We start from the raw sequence: 27,427 nt of genomic DNA, 5'->3' as shown, positions 1-27,427 counted from the left end.
GTAGGATGGTGGAAATGCTCTAGAATTAGATTATAATGTCTATAAAACTATAGACATGGCAAAATTCACTGAATTGTACACTTAACTTTATGTTTACATTTTCATTTCCCATATACGTTTTCATTTATAAAATTTAAGACCATCTAAATTAAGTAAGCTTTCTCTAGCAATTTTTATAAGCATTATCCTTCCTACTCCTATATTCTATATCTTAGAATCAAACTATTAAGAGTAGAATATTGCAAAAAGAATTCATTAAAAAAATTAAAATTCCAGGTATTACCAAAGACCTAAAGGAAATTAATGATTTGACTTCATAGGAAAATACCGTTTCTTAAACTGTTTCAGACAAAAAGCAGTCATTTGATATTAGTATTAGTGAAAGGATGATTTGCTTTATAAACTTCAATGTGTGAAAATGTTTCTAGAAGCATAATTTTATTGGTTTAAAATGTCAAGAGATAAAGATCCCTAAATCCAAAGGGTTTGGAGTCACAGACCACTGAAACACTAATTATCCGTGAATATAAAAATATGAACACAAAAATGTGTTACATTACATAGAGCTGTCCAGAAACATCTTTTATATAAAACCAGATGTACTATTTTCCAAAGGCAAACAAGAATAGTCAGAAAAGTAGAGCCAGAGGAAAACATGACAAAGCTTATTTCACTGGGAATGGTACTTACTTATTTATTGAATCACTCCTACCACAGGGAACAACAGAGAATCAAAATCTCCCCTCTCTTCCATGAGTCATTCTGATGGTTCTTTTAGAGCCAGTACAAGGAATGCAGCCCTTTGGAAACACACACCGCTTCATCAATGCGGGCTTGTTTCCTCCCAGTGATGAGAAGGAAATGGTCCTGAAAACATCTAACATTTAAAACAAAAACTCTTTACTGAAGATTAAAGAAAAAAAAAAAAAAAGAGCCAAGTCAATGCTAAGTCTTAAAATAATGAGTGTGAGTTAGGTCAAAGAGGACTGGGGAGAGGATGGGTTTTAAAGGATCATTTGTAGTTTTGGTAAAACATTTAAGAGTTAAAATACTGACTAAATGTATGCATGTTAGTCAACTAGTAATAAAGGAACTGGGTTAACTGATTTCTAGGTTGCCTACTAGCTCTCCAATTGTATAACTGGACCACGGGATGACATTCTATCAGGAAAAATGTTTCATTACAAAAAAAGTAAAACAGTTCCTCTGAATACATTTATTTTGTATTAACAAGGGAAGAGAGACTATTTTTCTGTTTTTTAACTTTCTAATTTGCTGTACTATCCAACTAGAGCTATTTGGACACAATTCTGAAAGACAGAATATTCACCAAGAAGACAAAGTCAAACTTAAAATGCTGTTTTTGAGTCTGCCTGGTTGTTTTACTTGCAATGAGTTGGAAACTGTATGGCACAGAGGCCAGAGAGTAGCTAAAAGTTTTATATTTTCAATTAAATATCAAATGTAATAATAATAATATCCAGAATATACTATACAGGTTTTTTCTTGACCAGAATATTAGCATGGCCAGTCTCTGGGTTTGCCCACAGCCTATAGCCAAGCCCTTGTGGAAAAAAGTATTAAGTGCTCCTCCTAACAAGTCGCTTTGGGTGGGCAGGGGAGTAATCTGACTTCTGACATATTCTAGAACAGATATTGCTGGCAATAGGTGACATCCATTAACTTAATTTGGAATATAAACATAGGAACCTCCCCTTTTTTAAGGACATATTTAACAGTCATGCAGGCAAGCCCGTATTTCTAAAGAAAGAGACTTTAACAGGACTAGGTGCTCCGTTTACTCCTCCCTCAGCACAGAGAATCAGTCTATCTTTTCTGAAAAGTATTATTGAGAAAACTGGGCCATGATTAGTCTGTTAGTAACATCTGCTTCCTAGAAAATCATGTTGCAAGATTTTCCTAAATGTCATCATCAAAGAGGTTAAAATGCAAACCAAGATAAAATCCATTCTATTTCCTTTTCCACAATTATTCACTTCCCCACAGCTGTAATATGGGCATGCTACAATCTTTTCTTCACTTGTAGGCTGCTTCATTGTTTACAAAGTATCTTCACAACATCATCTCATTTGCTCCGCACAACAACCCTGGGGGTAGGTATTATGCTGATTTGACAAATGGGAAAAACCGAGGCTGGCAAACTGAAGTCACTTGCCTAAGGTCACATCTAGTGAGTGTGACAGCCTGAATCTCCTAAGTCTAATTTTCATTTCTTGTAACTATAATGCCAAAGCAAAAACAAGAGAGGGAACATGCCTATTTATATAAGCATTGTTCTGGCCCTACAGCAACTTTCAGTATAACCAATGTCAAACAACAAAATATAGAAAAGGGCACTGTGGTAACAGAATAATGCCCCACTGCCCAAAGACGTCCAAGTCCTAATCCTCAAAACTTTACATGTGAATGTGACGTTACCTGGCAAAAGGGACTCTGCACATGCAATTATCAAGGACCTTGACATGGCAGACTACTCCAGATCATCTCAGGAGGCCCGACATAATCAAAAGAGGGAGGCAGAAGAGTTAGTGTCAGACGGGGTAGCCTGAGAAAGCTGAACAGACGAAGGGGCCACAAGCCAAGGAATGTAGGTGGCCTCTTGAAGATGGAAATGGCATAAAGTTTCCTCTGTAGACAAGGAACAGCAGTGCCAACACCTTGACTTTAACCCAATGAGACCCATTTTGGACATACGACCCCCAAGACTGAAGATAACAAATTTGTATTGCCTTTAAGCCACTAAGTGTATAACAACTTGTTACAACAGCAATAAGAAACTAATTCAGGCATAAGGACAAAATTGAGGAGACAGCCTACCCCTACCACGCTACATGAATATCCTCAATATTGCTCTACAGAGCAACAAAATAATTTTGGAATGTTTTTATTTCTTAAAATACATAGATCATTAATCCTTAAACTAAAGCATGTGTTCATCTTTGCTTAAGTTCCACTTTCCACACCCATATTCAGATAAATTAAGTGCATTTTCTACATATTAAACACCTTAGTGTAAAACAAATAAATCATATCCCAAAATGACCTCTGAATTTTTGCTAATTCATAGTGTTTCAGAGTACATATTATTCTTTCAATTCTGTCAAACTGTTCAAATCAGTTTTTTGCCATTATGCAGACATTGGTTAAAATCTACAAATTGTATGGAGTCACTAGGTGAAAGGGTTTAAAAATCCAAAAGGGTACCACTTTGTGAAAACAAGTTGGAATATTTCAATTGCTATACAAATATGTAAAATAGGATGCTAGGCTTTCCTTTTTACATCCTAGCTGTGGCTTTATTTACACATTCTGTCAAGAAAAATCAGCAGGAAAAAAGAAGAGCAAAGAAATCACACAACAGGACACAACTAGATATGTAATAAAGTTTACATTAACAAAGAAAAAAAGAAGATAAGCAAAAGTCGATAGCATGGGGGAAAAAAACAAAGTATGTTGGGAGCTAAATTTCTCAAATCCAAGAATTAACAAATTTTAGACTTGAGGTTTTGCTTTGTTTCCTGCAGGCTCAGTAATGCATGAATTTCATTCACAAATTAAAGTAGCAAGTAAGCTTACCATCTTGGATTGAACTTTCTACTAAATTCACCTATTTATCCAGAACCCCACATTTTCCTTCATTGGTTGAAAGGCATGTCCACAATACTTTGAAGATAATCACATGATAATATTATTTCATGTAACTTGTACAATTGTACCAAGAAAAATGACTGGGAAAATTAATAGAATGGGTACTGAAAGTTAGTTTCTCTGTAATGTTCACACCAAATCTACTCAGCATGGCTAGGAACCAAGATCTGCCCACTGAGCTCTAGATCCTTTTATTTTCAATACAATACAATGCTCTTGTGTGTTAGGCTCTTTGGTGAACTTTTTTTGGTTAGACGGCTAAAGTATCTTTTTAAAATTCATTTAGGTCCCTCCTTAACCTACTCCCAGCTTCACTCCTGATGCCCTCACACCTCACCACCCTCACCACCCTCACCCAGCATATATAACCTTATTCTAACATACAGATACACATACACGGGTCTTGATTTTCATTCATCAACATCTTTCACTCATCTCTGCACCTATTGCTTCCTTCGCCTGGAACCCTCTTGCCCATCTGGTGATTCCATCTTGTTTTTTCACCAGCCAGCCCAAATATCACCAACCAACCTGAGAAGCCTTACTCAAAGGCCCTGGGGAGTCAGTTACTTTCCAGTGATGCCCCTTAATTTTGATAAAAATTTATGTGTGTATACTGCTCCAGTGAAATAAACTTAGATGGGTCTTCCAACATACTTTCGAAATCTTCTCTCCTTCCTCACGCAATATCATGCCCAAAGGCTGAAAGTATTTATTCACCTTTCTTCTTTAAGAGATAAAACACTAGGGGTGGCTATGCTCTCTTAAAACCAAAATCCAGACTTTCTTCCTTAGCTATTACAACATGTCTTAATGCATGTGATAAGCCACAGTGAACGGTCCTCTAATTATACACTTTGTATATCCAGGTACATCTTTGGTAAACACTCAAAGTAAAATTAGTTCATGAATTATTGATGAGTAAAAGACACACTTTGTAAAGGATGTTTTCTTTCTATTACCTTGTTCTCCAGCCAGGAAAGGGGCCTTCTTACTCCTACCCTCTTTCTTTTTTTGAAAGATCCTAAGTTTGAGTTCACTATAAAAGCTTATAATCTATCATTTCTTGGTAATGTGAGATAAAGACAGGCTTTCCTGGCTTCCACAGGCATGAGACTGAGACTCAGCCAACCAGATACTACCATAAAAGCTTTGACTAACAAATGATATAGAGCAGTGTTGATGGATAAGAAAGTATTCTCATGATGTTCTCCCATGGTCAGTGATAGCAATTTCAGCAGCAGTTAACATTCAGCCCCAGTGGGTCCTTGGTGAGCTTCTCTTGGTTTTTGTCCATTTTTCAGAAAACTGTTATGTCACCAATACAGTCCCAATAAATTCCTGTTCAGCTACCTTTAGCCAGAGTCTATTTTTACTACTTTTCACAAAGAACCCAACACCTGCAGGCAGTATACATACAAATGCAAACTACTACACACTCCATGCCCTAGTACATGACAGCAAGCAGAAACAAATTTTTGTTCCCTTCTTTGTTGGAGAGCTTATGGTCTAGTCAGAAAAACAAAGATACAACCAGAAAAAAAGAAAAAGAAAGTCAAAGTAAATTTCACTTTAATTAAGAAAAGGAGCTGTCCTTAGTGCACTGAGTGTACAGCAGAACCTGACCTAAAGGATGAGGGTAGGCATGGCAAAAGACGGCTCCTAATATACTATGCAACACTAAACATTTATGGTATCTCCAAAAAGCACCTTACTGTAAAAACCTTTACTGTGATTCTGGGGCTAGCTGACATTTGTCCTTTTAACAGGAAGAGATAAAGCCACTCTTCTGTTTTTCCTAAGGAGAGACAGGCAAGAAACAAATGAGCCTAAAGGAAGTTATATAGTTACAAACTTCACATGTTGATGCAGCAACGATAAGGAGGGTTCTCAAGGCTCAACTCAACTTTCAGTCTCTCAGAACTACCAAAGGCCACATGTAACACCAGATTATTTAAAGGACATAGGATAGAAGCAGACATACCTCCTTGTGAAAGTCCTTACATGAACTTCCCTGTAGAGCAGTACACACAGATGTCCACAGCTCCTCTCTGGGCCTCATCAGGGACAGCTCAGATACAAGGAAACAAGATCTGGTGGATTTAGGAGCTACCCTGGCTTCAAAGACTCATGCAACACAGAAATGGTATCTCTTGAAATGACTCCACAGCCATAGCTTTCAGGGTTCCCACAAAGGAAATGCCAGTTGTAAGAGTCACTATACTTAGGGAATCCCAAAGCTACAGCATCCCTATCAGGTGCTGATAGTCTATAGTTGTTTCCAGTCTAAATTCAATTTACCAACCAAGGGCCATTTTTTGCATAAGCAATGATATCTAGTCACTTAGCCACCTAGGACCCAGCAAAATAGAACAAGAAACCAAACGGAAGATCAAAGTGGCATGTACAATAGGAAAGGGTTTTGATAATCATTTTCCAACAGCTGACTATTGATAATATTCCATTTTAATGTCCCTTTATGTATTATTCAGTTAGGCTACATTATGCCATAGTGACAAGCACCTCCAAAGTCCATTAGTCAAAAATAACAGGGTTATTTTGTACACATACACTGTGGGACAGGAAGCATCTCTGTTCCATGTCTTTCTCAGCCAGGGGCCCGAACTCATGGAGGCTCTGTCATTTACACTGTCACTCCTCACTAGAATGTGTGGGAAGGGCAGAATAATACCCCACCTCCTAAACCCTCCTCCCCACAAATGACACACTTCTGCTGATGTTTTATTGGCTAGAAAAAGTCATGTGGGCATAACTTAAACTTGAAGCCTTTCCTAGAAATTTTAAAAACATGTTACTGATGAGTAATTGTATTATCTACCACATTATATAAATCAGACCTAACTTAAATACAGAATTTTATAAATTTTATTTCCTAAATATTAAAAAACATGAGGATAGAGCCCTTTTAAGTATTAAAGTTTCTTCTGGACTCAGAAACACAATAAAGTAAAGGAGATAAACTAATTAGTTTAAACTCTTCCCAATCACCCCAAGAATACATTACAGAATGCAGAAAGGTAAGTATTTTCCCAGGGTAACATTGGAAAAATGGCAGAGCCTGCATTTGAACCAAAGTTTGTCCTACTCCAAGGCCTATTTCCTTTTCATGACACCATGGTATTTAGCAAATATGGAATGAGTGCAGAAGGAAGACTCAAAGGGCAAACCCCACAAGAGTATCAAGGTCAAGAAGAATAAGGGGACATGATGGTTTCAGACAAAGAGCAGAGACTTTAAATAAGGAAGGAAAAGTCAATGGGGGGAATTGCAAAAGAAAGGTCCAAGAAGGTGAGGGATCAAAAGTGTCCACTGGAGAAGGTTCCCACTAATGATCCCAATTAGAGCCACTGCTGGGTAGGGATGAGGGTGCTGCTAGATGCAGTAGCTGAACCCGGCAGTGATGGGGAGAGGCACAGTATTCCACCTCCTGGCTGTGAAGAGGAGAAAAGAAAATGACTAAGAGAAGATACGTACTCTAGGGGAAGCTGCTTAGATTAGTTTTTCAGGTGTAAGTAGAAATAATTTAAACATGCTTGAAAGTTGAAAAAAAAAAAGGGAAAGGACACATGTATAGCAGGGACATAGAGATAAATGAGGGAATAGGCAGGGTCCCTGAGACAGCAGAAGGGAATAAGTAGTAACGACGTAACACAGTTTGTATTTACTGAGTCATAGCAACGTGCGCGTCCCTGTACTAAGCACTTTACATGTCTCAGCTCATAAATATTCACTCACTCAGTTTACTGCCTACCTGTGGAGCAGGTCTGGTGAGATGCAGTGGCCTGACAGTAACCTGGGCAAGTTAAACAGCTGTACATGGCAGAGCCTGGGCTTGAGCCCAGACATCTTGCCTCTGGAAACCACACTTTCCCACTCAGCTGCTATCTCCCTGGACACAGGACTGAGATGAGGGAAAGAGAGAAAAGTTACTGTCATCCTTGAGATAATAGAAAAGCTCAAAGACATTTGTGGCGAATAGATGTTTGTGTCTGGGTGAGAGCTCCTCAGGACAGAGGTGTAAGGTTACTTTTAGGGAGGTGCTGGAGTTTGAAGCATCTCTTTTGTGAAATCAAGACATAGTCTAACAATGCTGTTTCTAGATATATATTATGTTGACTAGGTTAATGAAATTTATATTATCTTCTTTTCTTAAATTCAAATAAACACACATAACATAGCAGGGGGGCAGAACACGGGAAGGGTGGTATATACAGAGAGGACAAGTAATAAAAAAAATTCAAATAAACACTATTTGGACAAAAATTGTAACATAAAAAATGAAGTCAATATGTACATTCTTTTTATGAGACAAGTCTCAGAGTTATACAAAATGATTACAGAAACACCATGAGCAAGGAAAAGAGAGAACAGACCAAAAAAGTACATATTTGTACATACGTAACTAAAGAACTTTAGTTATTTCTTCACTATAGAAAAAGCTCCTGTGATTCATTCACTCTTTTATCTATTAAATTTATTGGGCAACATCCAGTGCTAGGTAATGGACATTGTGGAATTCAACAGTGAACAGAACATTTTTTAAGAAGTCCTCATGGAACATACATCCTAAGAGAAAAACATTAACTAAAAATAAATAATTTACAAGCAATGTGAATACTACAGGAAAAACAAAGCAGAGAAGAGGATGGAAGTACCAAGTGGCAAAGGCGAAATTGCAGTTTTAAGTAAGATGGTCAGGGCATTACCAAGAAGATGGTATTTGAGCAGTTATTAAAGCTGGTGAAGGGAGTACAATGGACATGTGGGAAAACAATGCTGCAGGCAGAGGAAAGGGCCCAGGCAAGGGGAGGTGGGAATGTGTCTTCTGTTTCTGCACTTCTGCAGAGAGACCCAGTGAGGTTGGACAGAGTGAAGGGGGGGAGAAGAGAAGATGAAGGTAAAGACAAAAAGAGTGGGCTGGAACACTCAGAGCCTCTCGGCTTCTGTGAGACAACGGGAAGGTATTAGTGGAATCTGAGAAGTGTTATGACCTGAATATTTTAGAAGAATCACTTTGTCCGCTGTAGAGAACAAGCTGTCAGCGGGTACCCAGGGCAAGTGGGGAGAACAGTGAGAATGTGTGCTGGCCAAATATTAACTAATGCCTCAGTACTGATTAAGTGTATTGGCATGCGCTTTAGGAAACATAAATGGAGGGATGTAAGCTGCTGTAAAGAATAATTTGCAATATCCATCAAAACTTTAAATACACATATGCTTTAATCTGAAAATCCCGTTTGGACTTTATCCTATAGATACACATTTGCACTCACACCTGTGTATAAGATTTTCACTATAGCAAGGTTTATAATTACAGAAGACTGGAAACAGCTAACTGCCCATCAATAGCAAATATGAATTAAATAAATTAGGTGATATATACTACAGAACAGAATACTGTCAGTGGTTTGCAAAGAATGAGGTAAGTCCATTTATGTCAATATGGAAAGCTCTATAAGAGCTTTATATTTTTGGGGGTGGTGGGGAGAGTCAGATGTCTAATAGTAGTATTTAGTATATTCCTTTTAGTGATATTTTTTTAAGGTGTATATGTTCATAGGGACCAGAAACATTCTAGATAAATAAAACAAATTGTTTAGAGTGATTGTGATGTGAGAGGCCATTTTCATTGTTATACCCTTTTGGATTGTTTGGAATTTTTCCTACCAGGTTCATATACTGTTTTTTCAATAAAGCATTATATAAAACCAAATTTCAAAAAAGTCCAGTAATAAATTACCTTGCACTACACAAAAACCTATGATGTTGGATACAGAAACATATCTGGAGAGTTCAACCTATCAAAACTGAACTGTAGTGTCATTTTATTCGTATTCATATTTTATTATAAGATATAAATGCCCTGACCCAAAAAATTCTGTATCACAGATATTTTTCCATATGTGGTAAAACTGAGCCTATGTACATACTCTTGGGGTTTTTCAAATGTCAGTCATATATGGAAAAAACAACAGTGTTTAATGCAGATGGTTTCAAATGGAAAAAAAAACAAAGGATCTGATTCGTGTGAAGAACTGGCTTAATGACTGGCACTTACTTTTTGGCACAGATCAGGATGTCAAATGGAAGAGCCCACATCATGATTCCTGTTTCACTAATAACTATAATTCACATAATGAAAATATTTTAGAACTAGCAGGAAATAACAATATAAACAGAGGATTAATTTTCTTTAGGCTTATTATCTGAAAATAATCTGTCAAAGCCAGCAAATCAGAATCATTAAAAAAGTTTTTAAAACTATTGTACAAGAAGGATGCACATTATTTCTTTGAGGATTCTTTAAGCTTTCACAAATATAGAAATACATACTAATACAAATGGGTATAGGAGTACATATAATTTATATCACTGATATAAATGTAAAACTTATGTTATTCCTTATTTCCATCTTCCTTGTGCTATTTTTTCTCCTTACACTTACATCAGACACTGAAATTTGTCCTAGATAAAATTTTATTGTTATCAAAACCATAACACATTATTTTCCCAATAAATTTCAGGTTTAGGAATTTTATTTTATTTTTTAAGTCAACCAAATCTTCTTGAATACAAAAGATCCTCACCTGGTTTTGGCAGCACAACTCAAGGCTTTACATTATTTCGTGATTAGGGAGATGATCTACAGCTGTCAGTGAGTCAACATGAAAAGGACAAAAAGCCATGCTCCCTCTTCTCAGAAGAGATGCAAACGATTTGAATAGATTTTCCCCAGAGTTCTGCAGACTGACACTATTCAGTTTAAAGCTGAAGCCATCCAAAGCAGGGAAAACACGATGTATTTTTAAGGCTTTTATATGTCACAAAATTGTAGGAAAAAAATTATATATCATGTGTCTTCATATGACTTTGGGGATCTGAAGTGCTTATAAGCCTTATTTCATTAAATTGTTATATTTAGATAAAGCAAGAGCTTTCAAATATTAAGATGTAAAACAAAGAAACAAATAAATGATATAAAGAAAAGGGACCACACTGCATTGCCATTTACCTGTTGCATCAAATTCTATCGGCTGGCACCCACGGTGAGCAGACCAGTCACATCTGAGGACTTGCCCTCCTTCCACAATCCCAGGCTGGGTGGTGTTTGCCTTGGGTGCCCCTACCAGAAGAGACATCCTGCTAAAATATAAAAGGGAAGACAAAGTTTTAAATGGCACAAAGCATACATAGTATCTTATGATTTGGGAAGAACTTTCATTCTCTTGACATTTCCCACAATTTTTTTTTTAAAGCAGCTCTCTGAGGGTATAATTTATCTTCTTCATTTGGTGCTGTCTTATATACATATGTTATTCAATGCAGTTTATTCATCCTAATGTATTATAAGCCAACTTCAGGATTACTTAAAAATTTATGCTGGTCAAATTGCACATTTAAAATATGTATAGTTTATTGTATGTCAATTGTATCGAAGCTGTTAAAATGCATTTTAGAATTTTAGAACCAGGGACGTTTTGTTTTTATTTTTGTAGGGGTTTTTTTTGTGCGTGGTTTGCTATGCACTTTCTATACCCTAAATGCTGAATGAGATAAAATATGATTCTAAATAAATTATTCTAAAGTATGGTAGTTCTAAATGTTATCATTTTTCCATTTGGAAAACCCATCTTGTTTTAGAACTACTGTACAACAATTTTTAAAAATAACAGAGACTAACAAATCTCTTTTCACAGGATTAATCTACTCAACCCCTGCTCAGAGAACACTATTCAGTTTCTTATTAGGGTAAAATTTGCAGAAGACATAATAATCAGGAGTCAAATTTTTAAGTAAAGGTGATCTTTTCTTTAGTTGTTTTCTACTCATTTAGAAAAAGACGTGGACTGCGTGTCTCCTTTATATAGGGGACAGTGCTGGGCACTGGAGACACCAGGATTAATGAGACAACCTTGTTTTCTGCTCTCAGTGGAGCTTATATTCCGTTTGGGGAGAAATCGAAAAAATTAGGTACTGTTAAAAGTGCTAGGAAGGAAACCAACAACCGATGAAGAGGTAATTTGGGAACAGAGAAGGGAAGCCTTCTTTAGATAAAGGAAAGTTATCTCTAAGGAATAGAGAGGAGACTACCTTTGGATAAAGGGAAGTCTAAGGAAGTCATCCTTTGAAGTAGCATGAGGATTTATCTCTAAGTAAACTGATATATACAGGATTAAGAGGAGGCTGCCAAAGAGTGTGTGTGTGTGTGGGAAGGTGGGCAGCAAGGCAGAAAAGGCGGGATAAGAGAGCAGCATGAAGAGGTGGAGGGGAGCACCCAAGGCAGAGGGACAGAGACCAGAGGCAGAACCAAGCTCGTAGGCATGTGGCTGAAGCAGGAGAGCAAGCTGGGAATGGCACAAGGTAAAGCTAGCGAGCTTGGCAAGAGCTAAATCAAGTCGGGCCATTTATCTGGGGTAAAATCTTTGGATTTATCTTAAAGTGTGTGTAAAGATTTGGATTTTTTTTTAAGCAAAAGAATGACATAAGTTAACAAAGAAAACTAAATTTTTGTGGCTTAGGGGGAAGGATTAAGGAGGCAGTGGGGCAAAGTAGAACAAGGAAAGAGACCAGCATCTGAGGGAGGAGGTGGCAGTGCCCTAAACAGCATGGCCTCTGTGTGGGGGAGACCCCACACAGAGGCCATGCTGTTTTAGTGGGAGGGTAGCTGGAGAAAGAGGGTAGGCAGATTTGGGAACAGTTTGCTGTAGAATGAACAGGAATATCCGGTGACTAATATGGGAGAAAGGGAAGATTAAAATTGTCCCCTGGGTTTCTTTATGGAGTGCATGGATAGAACCACTTACTGTGCTAGAAAAGCCTAGAAAGAAGGGACTCGGAAGACACATTAAATATTTACAGGTGTGAAACCTAATAAAGGAAGACCTCACCGACATGGTGTCCCGAGGCCAGAAGGGGAAGCTCTCACAGGCACCACTCCTGATAAATCTCAGACCCCACAGAGAGGCCATGCTGTTTTAGCTCCTCCCCTCCCTGCAAGAGCCCAGCCAATTAGAGGTTGTCACAACTCAGCCAATGAGAAGCCATGACACATGAGACTCCCAGTTCACTCCAATGGACTTTTTGTTTAGAACAGTCCTCCCCACTGGGCCCCCTTCTTCTATAAAAGAGCAGTCTTCTCTGTTCAGGACATGCGTATGGATTTGCCATAACTGGCTTGTCACAAATTGCAATTCTCTGCTATTCCCAAATAAACCTAGTTTTGCTGGTAAAATAACTTCTATTTTTTAAGGCTAACAAAGGAAAACCAAGAATTCAGTTCTCAATGTGTTGGTCTGAAACATCTGTGAGATGCCTAATTGGTAGTCTGGAGCTCTGAGGAGAGTCCTGACGTACAGATAACATGTTGAGAATGTTAACTTGGAATAGATGGGTTCATGCTGGGAGAGGCTTCAGAGAGAAAGGGGCCCAAGAATGAGCTCTGAGGGGCAACATACAGGCGTCAGGTAGAGAAAGAGGATATAGTAAAAGACACTGGAAGAAACTGACTGAAATACAGAAAAACAGGATACAGTTAGACACAGAACACCCTCAATAAATGCTATGTCACCATTATCATTTCATTTCCTTGCTAAAATAGTAAGTCACAAATTATTCTAGCAAAGAAAATACTTAACAGTTGCTTTCCACTTTTTGTGACATCATGAACAAACCTACATCTTAAATATGGAATGCATTCATTTTAACTTTTATCAGTTTTTTCTGTCAAGAGCTAGCTGCCTGAATTGCTGCATTATAGAATCCTGCTCTCTGACACTTCTCTTAAAACTCCATACTCAAAGACAAAACCCCAAGCAAACCACACCCTGTTTAATAAAGCTTTATGCAGTCATATTTGGCAGCAGTAAGACACCAGTGCTGGTGCTTTCTTACCACAGCCAACTAGGAAAACCTTCACCCCCCATGGTTTGTCAGCATACCCTCCTTTTCTACAACAGAGCTGCTAACCAGCTTAACTATATGAAATTTCTCATTTCAACAGGTCAAAAATTTGGCCACAAAAATCACAAAACTGACTCTCTTCATCTAAATTAAATGACTTTTGAGTGCATGATAGGGAAAAGTGACATTTCAGACAAGTGTACTTTACAGAGTCTATACCTGAAAAGGCATAATAGATAGGGTCCTTCCTGCAACAGTCTTAGTAAGTGTAATACAAGTACAGGTGTGCATAAGATTTTAGTGTTATGGATAATGGCTAGGTTCCAGATTAGGACAGAAGAGCTGGTTCTCAGAATTTGCCTAAAAACCTCAGTTCAAGCAAAACTCATTTTTGGACTGTTACCACATAAGAACATCAGAATCTTTTATAATTTTTTATTAAAGCTGTTCTTCCTACCTTCTAATAAATTGCTTCCTTGAATGGAGGAGACTAATTCATCTTTATGCCTGGCACATAATAAGCACTCAAAGGATGTTTTTGAAAATGACAGCTGAGTAGCAAATAAATTCATTACGGGTCTCAATCTTAATATAGCCATATATAATAAAGCCATTTTTACTATCACCAACCTCTCTAGAATGCAGAAATCATTCTCCATTAAATAATTTCTTTATGTAAAATTATCTCTTAATTTCAGATTTCAGATACTTCCTTTACTTGGCACTATAAGACAGAGAGGTCTGGGAATTATTAGGGCACACAGACTTAAGCAAAGACTGAAAAAAAAAGGGCACAGTAGGAGAGTTCTGAAAGAAAACTACACTCTACTGACAGCACATAGCTCAAGTTCATTGGATAAGACCAGGAACAAAGCTGCAGCTTTTCATGACACCATTTTGCACATTATAGGCATGAAATGATAGTAATCAGATTTACTAATATGGGTGTTCATCAAGTTTTCCTAAGCATACCTTCATGTGCAATCTTGCACACTGGTGAAATGCCCCAGAAATGGTACAACAGTATAAAGGGAATGTGTGGTGCTGTCAATTTCTAATGCTAGTCTAGCTAACTGGGGAAAAAGCTGAAGAATAAAGCTCTTTGTCCAAAGTGTCAACATGATATTTAAGTTACTTTTAAAAGTATTACAGGAAGTTTTTAAGAGAGAAAAATGGAGATGGAGAAAGTATAACTGCCTTAGACAAACGTTAAATCCTAAGAGGGAGTTGTATAGACAAAAATTAAATATTTGTAGAGAATGAAGAGTACAGGATGCTGACAGATGCTCTATGAGAAAATAAAGGAATAGAAAAACAGCACATATTAAAGAAAACAAAAGCCTGTTATAATGTGTTGGGAGGTTGAGTTTATGTCATGTGGTTTTACTGCCACAGTAACAAAAAACAGCCTGCTAGTGAAACACTTCATAAAAAATTGAATAATTGTTACTTGAAATTCATCTAAGAATGTCTGATGAATGTCTACAACAGCTTAATTAAGGTAAGAGAAATAAAAGACCAGAAAAAAAGAAAAACTGCAGAAGCAGCATTGTCTAGTGGAAAGTTTGGGACTAAAAAGTATAGTCACCTAATATAAATCAACTGAGAAAGTCACTTTAAATCTCTGAGCCTCAGTTTCTCCTATCATTTAATGGAAATAATAATGCCCACTATAATTACTTAAAAAGTAAATTTTCTGAACATGGATAATAAATAAAAGCAAACAGAAAACCTGAAAGCATCATAAAAATACAAGATGATGGCATCAGAACCTGAACGATACTTAATAAAATACTTCCTAATAATAATATCTGTTTTCAAAAGGGCTTTTCTTTCCTTATTTTTCACAAAGGGCCATTAGCTCAAAGGCAATATCTCAAAAGAAAAAAACAAAGGGTGGGAAATAGTTATTAGCATTCAACATTTCCTAACAATGGTGGAGAGTTGGGGAAGACAGATGAGATTAGTTGAGGCTGACAGAGATTACCCTAATTAGCAGAGAAAAATCTGAAGCTGAGCCACTTAGTTCCTTCGTGCCTGAAACTTTCTCCTGACAGACCCCATCTCCCTCCTAAAAGTTCCCCCAAGAACAATATCAGGATCCCCATCCTCACCATTCCTTTAAAAATGACTTGACATTTAAAATGACAATTCCATTAAACGACTCAAAATTAAGATTTACACACATGGGCAGGCTATTACTATCCTGCCAAGAAATCCTAAAAGATAAAGGCAGAGCGTGTGTTGAGGGATGGGAGGAGTTAAAAGAGAAAGGGAGAAAGAGGGAGTAGGCGGGGAAGGAAAGGAGGGGGAGAGCAGAGGAGAGGCAAGGAGAGAAAAAGAAGAGAGAGGAATGGGAAGGGGAAGTGAGAGAGAGACCCGAGGATCAGAGACACCGACCAGGAGGATGCCCTTCGGATGCTTTTCCTACCCAAAATGTACTTTAAGGGCAGCTGCTTCAGGGATGAGACCCAGACTACTAAGGAGAGGACACCAGCCAAACAATGACAAGTACATTTTTTAAACCCTCCAAATGAACTAAGTTTTTTGGCTGCTTTCAGCACTGACTTCTCCAAGACAAAAAGGGTATTTAATATATTTGGCAGACGCTGGGTTGACCAATGAGCCTTTACCAAAAGCAACTTCTGAAAAAAATCATCATACACAAATATAGGAAGAAATGTGTACAAAATAATGCTGAATGTTATTTCAGAACTACAATTCCAGACCCAGATTTACTTCCCATCAAAAAAAAAATGCGTATCAACTCTACGTCAATTAAAAAAAAAGAAAAAATGCTACGGAGTCAACATACATATGACATAAAACAGACGTAGTAACTATAAATCCTACACATATTCCTTTTTATAATGTACTATAAATGTTAGGCCTTAATCAGGAGTAATTAGCATAGGATTTGCTTCCTAAATAAAAGGCTATAGTCTATGCATGTATACTATTTATAATAAGAAAAAAAGAATCAATATAGCCAGAGCCACCGTAAGTTCATGAAAATGAGCTGGCATCGTTTTGTAAAGGGTTGCAAAGATGATTACAATGGTGAGAGGAGAAATGGGAAGTGAACCTGGAAAGTACATGCAGACTGGGACAGACTTGAAAGAGACTCATTTCGGTTAAGCAGTTTGGACTGACTTTCTGGCCCTGGGAGCACTGTTGAGGACATTTTAGCAGTAGAATACCAGGATCAAAAAGATGCCCCCGTGTGGATAAAGTGAAGGTTCCTGTGGCCAGGATTCTCACCTGGCCCTGGTTGGCTAGCTCACTACACACATGGACAATAGATAGTTATTGACTATATAAAGAGTTCTGCCCAGTGCTCTGGGCGACACGACGGCGCAGCTGCAGGAGAGGAGAGCAGAGGCTGGAGTGGTCGGCAGCGCCGAGGACAGAGGCCCAGAGGGCAGCTGTGTGGGCTGACTGTATGGGCTGAGAGGCCCAGAGGCAGAGACCAGCTTGCTGCATGCATACTTGCTCTGAGTGAACGGGATTTTAGTGACTGACCTGCCACCATGGAAATAAAGTTGGGTATAACCGTTTCACCCCAAGAACATTTTACTGTCATTTTCTTTGGTCACATTTAATCCATAGTGAACTTGCCTGGGGCTGAAACCCACTGGCAAGACACCCAGGAAGATAAGACTACTAGAAACATGTAAGGTGTCTGGCAGGTCTAAGAGCCCAGCGATGGGCAGGGGGACGAGGACCTGAGGACCAGGGACCACGTCTGTGATGATTGGGCTGAAATAAAGAGGCTGAAGTAGAAGTGGGAGGCAGGGATGGATGCAAGAAACATTAACAAGGAAGAATTTCTAGTACCTTCTGCCTGGTGACTAATCATTGACTAATATTAGGGGAGTGCAGTAGGAGAGACAAGGAAAAATAGAAAATGAGAGGGAGGAATATGAAATTATTTCCAGGGCAACAGAGCAAATGACAGCACCATTAATAGAAACAGGTGCAACTGACACCACTTGGTGAAAAAGTTCATTTTTAGTCAAATTGAGGTCAAGGAGAATCAATCCACAGGCTTTTAGAATATGAGGTTAGAGCTCTGCTTTTAGCTCTAAGATGCAACCAGGGCTGCAGTTTTATTTTAAAAGCTCTCCAGGTGCTGCCAGGTGCTGCCAACAGGACGTCAGGATTGAGCACCACTGACTCTTCCACAGGGCCTTCTGGGACCAGGGCATGCTCTCACCCACACCTTGCCTCTGGGGTCACAGGGACGCAAAGTAACCATTCGTAAGGCTCCATAAGCATTAACAGGGAAAACGGCAAAAATTCTAATCTAGTGTTGGTCATCAAGCATGACTGAAAAATAAATATGTATGTAAAATAAGAACTGTGTAACTTACATCTGAATTGTTCAATTATTTTCTTCTTAAAAATGTAAAACCTGAATATAAAAATTAAATGGAATTTGAATTGCATACCCTCTGCCTTTTCATCCTGCCTTACCCTCTACCCTACACCAACCCACTCAAACTAAAAGCCGAGAACTCTTCTAGATCCAGTTTCCTCAACTGTTAGAACGAGTCGATTGGCTTCGGCTTCACAGGTGGTTTGTGCTGCAGAGTGAAAGGAGATCTATCAGAGGTGAAAGTGCTCTGTAATTATAGGTTAATCAATGCAAGATATCATTAAAATTAAACCTAGGGTGCAAGATATCATTAAAATTAAACCTAGGTTTAATTTCTCCAATTATACTCCACAAGAAATACGTGACTTTACTTCTTAGTGTGTATACGATCTTTAAATTCTATGTAAGTTTGGCAATATACTCACCATAAATTACTGCACATGAAATAAACATGGAATGCTTAATTTTTTATTTTTCATAATTTTTAAATACTATTTTTGTGACATTTCACTTCAAGCCATAATACTTATTTCCGGAGGCATTCTCTTGGGACACTTAAATATTTTTGCTTAGTACTTTATTTGCCCTTCTCTTTAATAAACATTGGTTCATTAGTTTTCACAATCGTGCAGAAATAATTCAATAACAATTTTCTGTAACAAGAAAAATGACACATAATACAATTCTTTAGTTTGTGGGAGGTATTTAAACACCTATAGACACAGGAAGCAGTGGGAGGGCACTTCATAACCATTGCTTCCTCATTAATCTAGGCATTCTCCCATCAGAAGAAAGGAATCTTGAATTAGCAAATACTTAATGTGGATTTTTTTTCCTTTGCAATTTTATGATCACAGTGAGTAACAGCTACAATAATGCAGCTGATAATATTATAAATGGCATCCCTGTATACCTTGAATTACAAGGCCTGTTAAATTTAAAACTACCTTTTTACAAAACTAAGCATAATATTGCATGAATCTTTGTTAAATATGAATAGTTTTGAAAGTAGAAACCTCTGTTTATATGTTTTTTAAAAAAACTCAGTTTATTCTTATTTTTTTAGTAGAAAGACTATACATAGAGCTCTTAATCTATCAGCAACAAAATCGCTGATGAAGAGTTTCATATTATTTTATGTAACCAAACCAAGTCCATTTTACCTTACCACTGAAGGCCCACATGGGTGGTCATGTTTCCTGCGAGGTCACAGCATATATTTAACAACTACAGTGTCTAGTCAAAAATCAGCCATCCAACCTTGTTAACCAAAAATAGTAAATACCTCATGCCAACAGTTCAATATTGCTTCATTTTCCATAGTAAAAAATCTTAGTTTGTTATCCTCTCCTGTATCTTTACACCACTAAACTCAGAGGGCTGCCACAGAATTAAGAGCCACATCTGCAAAACACTCCATCAACTCCCAAGTATTTAAGGGCTAACTTTTGCTAAATTAAGTACTCACTCTGACAAAAACTTATGTATTTTCAAAATTATCAGAATTTCTGTACAAGTTAAATGCATAAGAGCACCTTTTCAAGGAACTACAATGCTCTGGACCATATAGACATACGCTTAAAAATGTCTGGAAACAAAAAAAAATTTTTAAATAACAGATAAGGCTGACAAGGTACTAAATGTTGCCTGAAGTTAATGATTATTTTTTTTATCATACTGGAAAATCAGTGCTCAGGTCTCATAGAAAGCAATGAAGCTGGAAACAACAGAACTGAGTTCACTACACAAGACGATGTCTAGTTTCCTCTAACTGCTTCCAACCTAGTTATTGCTGCAAAAGCTCTCACCAAAGTGAATGGTATTCAGCAACATTCCGAACGATCTTAAGAATACATCCTGCTGAATGTTCTCAACAGTCATGGAAAAATATTTAGATCACCTTTAAACCAGTCATGTGAATTGGAAGAATGGTCCTATCTAAGCAGTGACCATCAAAATTACCCCTCCTCTTCCGCCAAAAAGCAATACTTTAAAATATACAGCAAATTTAGAAATAAAAACATTTCTAAGAGCTTAGCAGAAACCCTAAGAGCAGTTCTCCCTCGTGAAAACAAGATTTAAACATCAGAAGACACCCAGTGAACACTTATTAAATCAGTATTTCCAAAGCTAATACGGGGGTGGTGTGGTGTGAATGACATCAGTATTCTGTAAAGTCAAACACAACTTTTAATCCAATAATGACAAAAGTGTTACAAATCCTGACGGTCTTTAAAGTGCGAAACGTTGGCATTTTGAAAACATAACTGAATTTTCAAATACTGCAGTATTCAAATAACCTGTAGCGAGTGAAAACCCAGCAAACACCCTTGTTCTTTCTGAACAATGACCTAAATAATGAATCACTATAAAAAGAACAGATGACACATTCAATTCATCTGTTCTCCCTCAACTGGCAAAGGTCTGACAGTCCCAGGGATAAGACACAGTGAACTTACTACAAAAGTGTGGTCATTTTAGTCATGATAATGTTTGGAAAAGGAGTAAATAAGGAGAAACAGAGTAAGACTGAGCAGCGGAAAGAGCGGGGTAGGGCTGCTTTAGGGAGAGGGAAAAGGGACGGGTGTTTAAGTCTGTGAAACGGAAGGAGGCTACCTGGGAGGCTACTCTGTCCGGGAGAAAACGAGGCTCGGAGAGGACACTGACCAAGTCCCCTACACCCGCAGAGGCGGCGCGGAGTCTTGACCCCACCAGCCTTTGTTCAGTTCTCACTTTCTCCGAATTTTAAGTTCAGGTCTGCTTCAAAGCACTCCCTCTGCGGAGAGGAGACGGCGGACCCGAGCGGTGGGTGCCCAGAGGGTTCATCTTCCCCAAATATTTCATGCACCCAGAACCTAAACCACCCGGTGGGGTGGAAGGGTCGGACAGGCAGACGCCGGGCTCTCCCAGGGATCCCTCCCTCCGGGGAGACGCTGGGTGGGTGCGCGCCGTGGGGGGGGGCGGCTCCCCCCCCAAGTGCGGCCACTTACGAAGACGCGCTGGGCACGAAAAAATCCACCGCGAAACCGAAGTAACTTCCCTCGGGGCCGGAGTACTCGGCGGGACTGTCCACGTCTAGGTTGAAGGCGCCGCAAAGAGGCAGCAGGAATCCGGGGAGAAACAGCAGGAGGCGGCGAAGGCACAGCCGCCGCCTCGGCGGCGAAGCCATCGCCGAAGTGCGCGCAGGGCGCGGAGCCCGCGCCGCGGCCGCCCGCCCGGAGCTCACGGTGCCCGCGGCCCGCCGCCGCCTGCGCGCGCCGAAACTTGCCGGCCGCCGGCTCCCCGAGAGTCCCGGACAGCGCCGGGGGAGGCAGGAGGGCTGAGCTTCCGAGCGGCCTCCCGGGAAGTGGGACCCTAGGCGCGGGGCGGGGAGGCAGCGCGGGGGCCCCTCGCCTCCCGGCCGTTCCACGCCGCGTCTGGGGCTCGGGACTGCGGGCCTGCGGGCCTGCGCGCCGCACCCCCGGCCTGGGCGCCGCCGCGGGCGGGGGAGGAGGCTGGGAAGGAGGAGGAGCCGGCTCGGAGGCTGAGCCGCGGCGCAGGAGGAAGTGGAGAAGGAGAGACGGCCTCCGAGTGGGACGAGCCGGGCGCACTTCCGTGCGCACTGTCTCCTCCGGTCCCGAGTGCGGGGTGCCCGTGCCCAAGCCGCAGACCTCAGAGCCCTGGTCGGCGGCCGCCCCGCTGGATGTGGGCCTCAGACCCAGCACCGGCGGGGGGCGATGCTGGGGGGAAGGGGATGGGTGGCCGGGCGCCCCACCCGCCCACGTCCTGGGGCACCACACGTCCCCCAATCCCGCCGGGAAGTCGCGTGCGAGTTCGCTTATAAATGAAGAAAGCTTTATCCGCTTATCCGCTCTAGTGTTTCTGAGACTTCAAAGCCTGGCAGGCTCTCACAAACGGAACTTTGTAATTAATGGTCGTTTTCCTCCCCACTCTATCCCACACGTAAACACTGAACTTCATCGTAAACTTCAAGAATGCTGACACAGCCTTTTCCCAGCGAGTGATATTAAAGCTGAACTTCAAAGACTGGCAAGGCAAAGAATGGACAGTAATGGTTTTAAATCAAGTGAGACTAGTCGAAACCTAATTCCTAGTTTATTAGGTGAAGTTGTATGATTTAGAATAAAGAGCTCGTTGATTTAGGACATTTGAGTAGAAATACAATTTTAGATTGTGAAGGATTATGCACCATTGAAATAAGGTCCGTCAGACTTGCTGTTGATGTATTCCACCCCATCCAGACCCCTGGCTGCACAACTGAAGCGACTTCCTTGAGGGCAGACCCTTGACCTTTTTCTTTATATCCTGGAAGTCCTGTCACCTCACCAAGAAGACGGTAAGCAATCAATAAAATGTTGAATGAATGAAGATGAAACTATGAGTAAACTTTGCCCAAATGACTCTCCCATATTGTCTATCATGTGCTGAAGAATTTGGTGAACAAGACTAAAAATATAAATGCATTGTATATACCTTAAAAACTTAACTAGTACTAGAAGAGTAATTTCTGATTGTTTCCTCAAAGTAACTACTAAAACTCAATTACAGTGCACATTAACTTAATAGCTACTAGTTAATCCTGTGAAAGGATATGTATATAAATTGACATGTAATGTCTAATTTTATAGTACTTAATTGCATTATATATTTTGATTTTTAAATTCGACTAAAAGATAAGCAAACCCTTTGACATGTTTTATAAGCCATGGTCCAGCACTTGCCTGAAGAAAATGACCATGTTAGAGAGGTGATCCTACACAAATACTTACACAAAAATATAAAAGTACCTTTCTCCTCACTAAGTTTCATAGAACACCGAGAAGTCTAAACCCAGAGTCTTTTATGCCTGAAAGTCTAAGGATCAATCTCCTTGTAAATCCATCCAAAACTGAGGGCAGAAGAATGTGGAGGTTTAAACTCGGGCTGGACCCAATAAGCCCTCCCACTCCCCAACTTCTCATGGAGGACAGAGATCCAACAGACAAGAGGAGGGGAGGAAGATGGAAGAGAAGACCAGGGAAAGGAAGAAGCCAGGACTATGGCAATATCCCCCGACCCACTGAAACTTGAGTGAATTCAGGACCGCATTTCTATTAGGACACAATGCACTAGGGTAACCCAGTGCCTTAAAGCACCCTAGGTTATAAATGCAGGAGTCTTTGTAACAAGAGTAGTCATGCTGGGGGAGAAGTAGTCAGGTTTGTCAGAGAAGAAATTATTAAAGGGTAATTGAACAATAGTTTTAGTAAAAACTAAAATAGTCTTAATCTCCTGAAGTTGTACTGTGAAGAAAATAGTCAGAAGTGAATATTTTATTGGGCTAATATGAACAAAAAGAGACAATTTGATATTCCCTCTGCTATTCTCTTCACACCTCCTAACCTCCATATCCTCGTAGGCAAGGAAGGGAGCTAGGTGATGGTCTCCAAGATCTTTCCCATGCCTGAGAACCTGGAGCCTCAGCTACCTCTCCCAAGTGCTAGGGTGGTTGTTGACAGACTGCAAGAAACAAAGTCATATGGTCTTGTTCAGATATCTTTCCCCCATGCTCAAATATCTTTCCTCCATGCTAGGCAGAATAAATGACATCCATAGGCAGGATAAACTGACTCATCCATGAATACTGGGAATGAAAAGAAGAAGTATTTCTCATCTTCATCTATAGGTCTAATCCTTATCATCATATTTTCTTAACAATAGGAAATCAATCAGTTGTTGCCTTTAGATCAGACCCTCCTTCTAGATACTGTCTCATTTTTCTTTTTCTTTTTAAATGGGTTTAACTTAAATGACAATTGCTTAAGTAGAAATATTTACTACCAGGCAGCTCCTTTTGCTTCATCCCTTCAGGTCCTGATACGTTGAGAAGTCAAATAAAAAATGTACTGTCTTTCAGCTGTAGCTTGATTAATAGATAACATTTCACCCTCTGAATATTACTTTTCCCTCCAACATGCTTTTAGTTCACTCATTTCACTTACATAATTTGTTTTTTTAATTTTATATGCATATATTTTAATATCATAGGATTTAAAGGTCACATTGAAAAGACTGCATTGATAACCTTTGCATAAAAATCCTAAGAATGTAACATGTTATGAACACCAAAATTGAAAATTAAAAATAATATCACAATATAACCTCAAGTATGAAGACAAAGTTAGTGACTGGATTAAAAAACTACGCATATATTATTTTTATTGTTTCTACAAGAAATATTTTGTTTCTACAAGAGTCAAACCTACATTTTAAATATTGAGCCATAGTTTCTCCTGGAGATGCACATTTATTCGGTACCTTCCTTATGATCCTATTGCCATAAAAGTCCTTTTTCAAACAACCTTTCAGGGTTTGAATAACCTATGACAGAAGATATTCTAGAAAACTGAGGTTCAAAGCACCAAATTAGAAATGACAACACAAGGCAACTTTCATACCTGTGAACAGAAGAACACGCCTTTGGAATTCTGTGCCTGACGGGAGCAGAGCATCGTGGGCAGGAAGCCTCGGTAATGGGAGCACCTGGGCCTGTCTCCACAAGTCTTACAAATACCACGCTCACCACCTCCTCTGTGCTTCTGTTCCTGAGCATCTTCTTTCCTCAACCTGGAATACTATTCTTTCACCTGCTCTCCCATCCCACTTCCACCCAAACTTCAGCATGCAGCTCAAAACTCATCTTATCTGGGGAGCTTTACATGGCTTCATTCTCTCCCTTCTCATTCAAATGGCTTGTATTTCCAAGTCTAATCCACTCACAATTTAGCATTTAATTATTCTTATATTCATTTCCTGGTGTTTTTGACAGTATTTGAATATCTGTTTAATATTAATTCTTGATGTTTTCAGGCATCTTAGTATTCTTTTCTAGTGAAATTATCAGTTCCTTGAAAATAAGAGATGTTTTCTTAATTTATATATTCTCTTGTAACATTGAATACAGTGCTGAATTTACATTTCAAAAACTCACAAAGAACTTGTTGGTGATTGTTGGTAAATTCCTTGAAGAGAAGCAAATGTTAATTATTTTTCCTCCCCAGCTTTATTGAGGTATTATTGACAAGTAAAATTGTAATGAACATGTTGATCTTATCCATCACTAAATGTACAGTGCCCAGCATAATTTATTGAACCACAAGAGATCTGGAAGTATTGTTGAAGGATAAGTGAATGAATGTATGAATAAAAAGCAATTGTCACCTTTACAAATTGAACATATGAAGGTACTAGCTCAAAATTTATTTTTGCATAAATAAATGAATGAATATTACTTTTCAAGAAGTAGAAAATCCCAAGAACATAAGCTTTCATAGCTGTTTTTCATTCCTTGTTGCAATTTGGAATTAGGGCTTGGGGTTTATGAAGTAGATAAAAACTAATCATGAATAGCAGGATGTGTCCTGTGCACTCCTGGAGTTCTCTGCGTCTCATTGTGAAAAAGCACTGTGCTCTCAAGATAGGCATTCTTTCCTTCAAGGACATGTTTGGTGGTTTTCAGAATTTCCCTGCAAATGATTGACATGTTGTGAAAATGTGAAAAGAAAATCATGTGTATTATTCCATTTAAACTAATTAAAGATTGCAGCATGCTTCTACATTATAACTTCATAAGGGGATTTAATTTGTTTTAGAGACTTGAAGTGTTGACGTGTGCTCTAATGGGTGCTAAAAAATGGATCACATTTCTTGGTACAGCACTTACAACACAAGAAAACTTCATGTTTGGAAGAAAGTAATGTGGTCTGAGTTATTCTTCTATCATTGAAAAGTCCAATTGCAGGCTTAAATATAGAAAGCAAAGTGTTCAGAATTAACAAACACATTTTTAAAAATACCTCAAAAAACATAGAACTAAAAAAATTCACTGTTCAATTTATGTCATGAGTCATAAGAGGAATCATGTGGTATAATTTAAAATGTTCCTGGCACTTGATAGATGACTGCTAATACTTTCCTCCTACTAATTATTTTGTATAAATGCAGCCTTGCTGTTACTGAAGATTATAAACCAAAACTTTTAGTTATTTTTTTCCTTCAGATTGATGATTACTGTAAACACTCATAATCAGAAGATCTTCAAAAACAATAGTTTACAAAGTTACATGTATTTTTTTCTTGGAAAAAATGTTAAGAAAGTATGTCATTAAAGACAAAATATACCATTTGTATAATACATGTGTGTGTATAGTTCCTGAAATTATTTTCCTTAATACATGCTTTAATCCTCCCATTCTTTAGCAATGTCATCTAAATAATTATTGAAATATTTTCTTTAGTAAGTAAAATAATCTCATTGTCTCAAAAAGACATAGCCAATATATGTCTACAAAATATAATTTTGCAGGAGAAATTTTAATATTAAGAACATAAGGTGATCTTATAACAACATAATATACTAGTGAATATTATGAGTTATGTAACAGTACACATTACATTAGTACATACTTTTTCATGCTCTATTATATAAAAAGCTATGAAAATCTGATTTTAAAACAAAACATAGATTAATTCACATGACTATTGCATTGGTTTTCTTTCCACTTACAGAAACACTCCACTTAACTGGTCCTATTAAATAATATATTCACTACTCATTTATTCATCAAATATTTATTATTAAGTGTCCCCTATATGCCCAACCCTGCAATTGGAGCTTAAATTATCAAAACAAATCAAACATGACCCTTGCCAGGAACTATGGTTTAACTGGAAAAAGATTCCAGTGTATAATATTAGTTATTAACATTTATTAAGGGGCACATTTTACTGTGTGCCAAGTGCTCTATGAAAATGCTTTATCTGGATTATGCTTCTTCATAAAAATACAATTACTGCATGTGGGTAATTTTATCCCATTTTACAGATAACAAGAAGTATGGTGATAAAATATTCTCCCTTCAAGAAGTGGAGCCTAATTCCCCACCCTCTAAGTGTGGGCTGGATTTGTGAATTTCTTTGCATGAAAAAAAATAAAGTGACTCTGCAACTTTGTGGACTAGGTCATAAAAGGCTAGTGGCTTCCTTTTGCTCTGTCTTGGATGGAAAGCTAGATGCTCTGTGGTGAGAACATTCAAGCTGCCCTAGGAGAGAGAGGCCCTTATGGTGAGTACCTGAGGCCTTCTCCCAACAGCCATGTGGGTGAGTCATCTTCAAAGTGGGTCATTCTTCCCAGTTAGGCCTTCAGATGATAGCAGCTCCTGCCAACATCTAACCTCAAGAGCAACTTTGAATGAGACACTATCCATCTAAGCTGCTCTTCAATTACTGACCCACAGAAACTGTGAGATAATAATATTTGTTGCTTGGAGCCAATAAATTTTCAGGATAATTTGTTATTCAGCAACAAATAACTAAAATAATGAGTTTAGAGAAGTTATATAATTTGCTAAAGTCATAAAGCTAATAAGTACTAGAGATAGCTAAAGTGATTTATATTTCATTGGGACACTTTAGAGAGTA

General features: G+C 38.6%; 1 protein-coding gene across 3 annotated transcripts in view; it reads right to left on the bottom strand.

Annotated features, from left to right (window-relative positions):
* ITGAV (integrin subunit alpha V) overlaps window positions 1–21,305 on the bottom strand; it is a 91,425-nt gene extending 70,120 nt beyond the window's left edge. Inside the window, exons 1-2 of one of the 3 annotated variants that reach the window (XM_036924885.2) lie at window positions 20,959–21,305; window positions 10,703–10,833 (exon numbers count right to left, since the gene is read on the bottom strand). In XM_036924885.2, the coding sequence (XP_036780780.1) occupies window positions 10,703–10,833; window positions 20,959–21,137 (310 nt within the window). In that variant the 5' untranslated portion in view covers window positions 21,138–21,305. The remainder of the gene's footprint in view (window positions 1–10,702; window positions 10,834–20,958) is intronic. The other 2 variants (XM_036924888.2, XM_036924886.2) reach the window with 2 other exon arrangements.
* Window positions 21,306–27,427: the final 6,122 nt, after the last annotated feature.

Source organism: Manis pentadactyla, chromosome 6 (assembly GCF_030020395.1).
Source record: "Manis pentadactyla isolate mManPen7 chromosome 6, mManPen7.hap1, whole genome shotgun sequence".
Taxonomy (NCBI): domain Eukaryota; kingdom Metazoa; phylum Chordata; class Mammalia; order Pholidota; family Manidae; genus Manis; species Manis pentadactyla.
The sequence above is the reverse complement of the archived record's forward strand: the minus strand, read 5'-3'. Positions and strand labels throughout refer to the sequence as shown.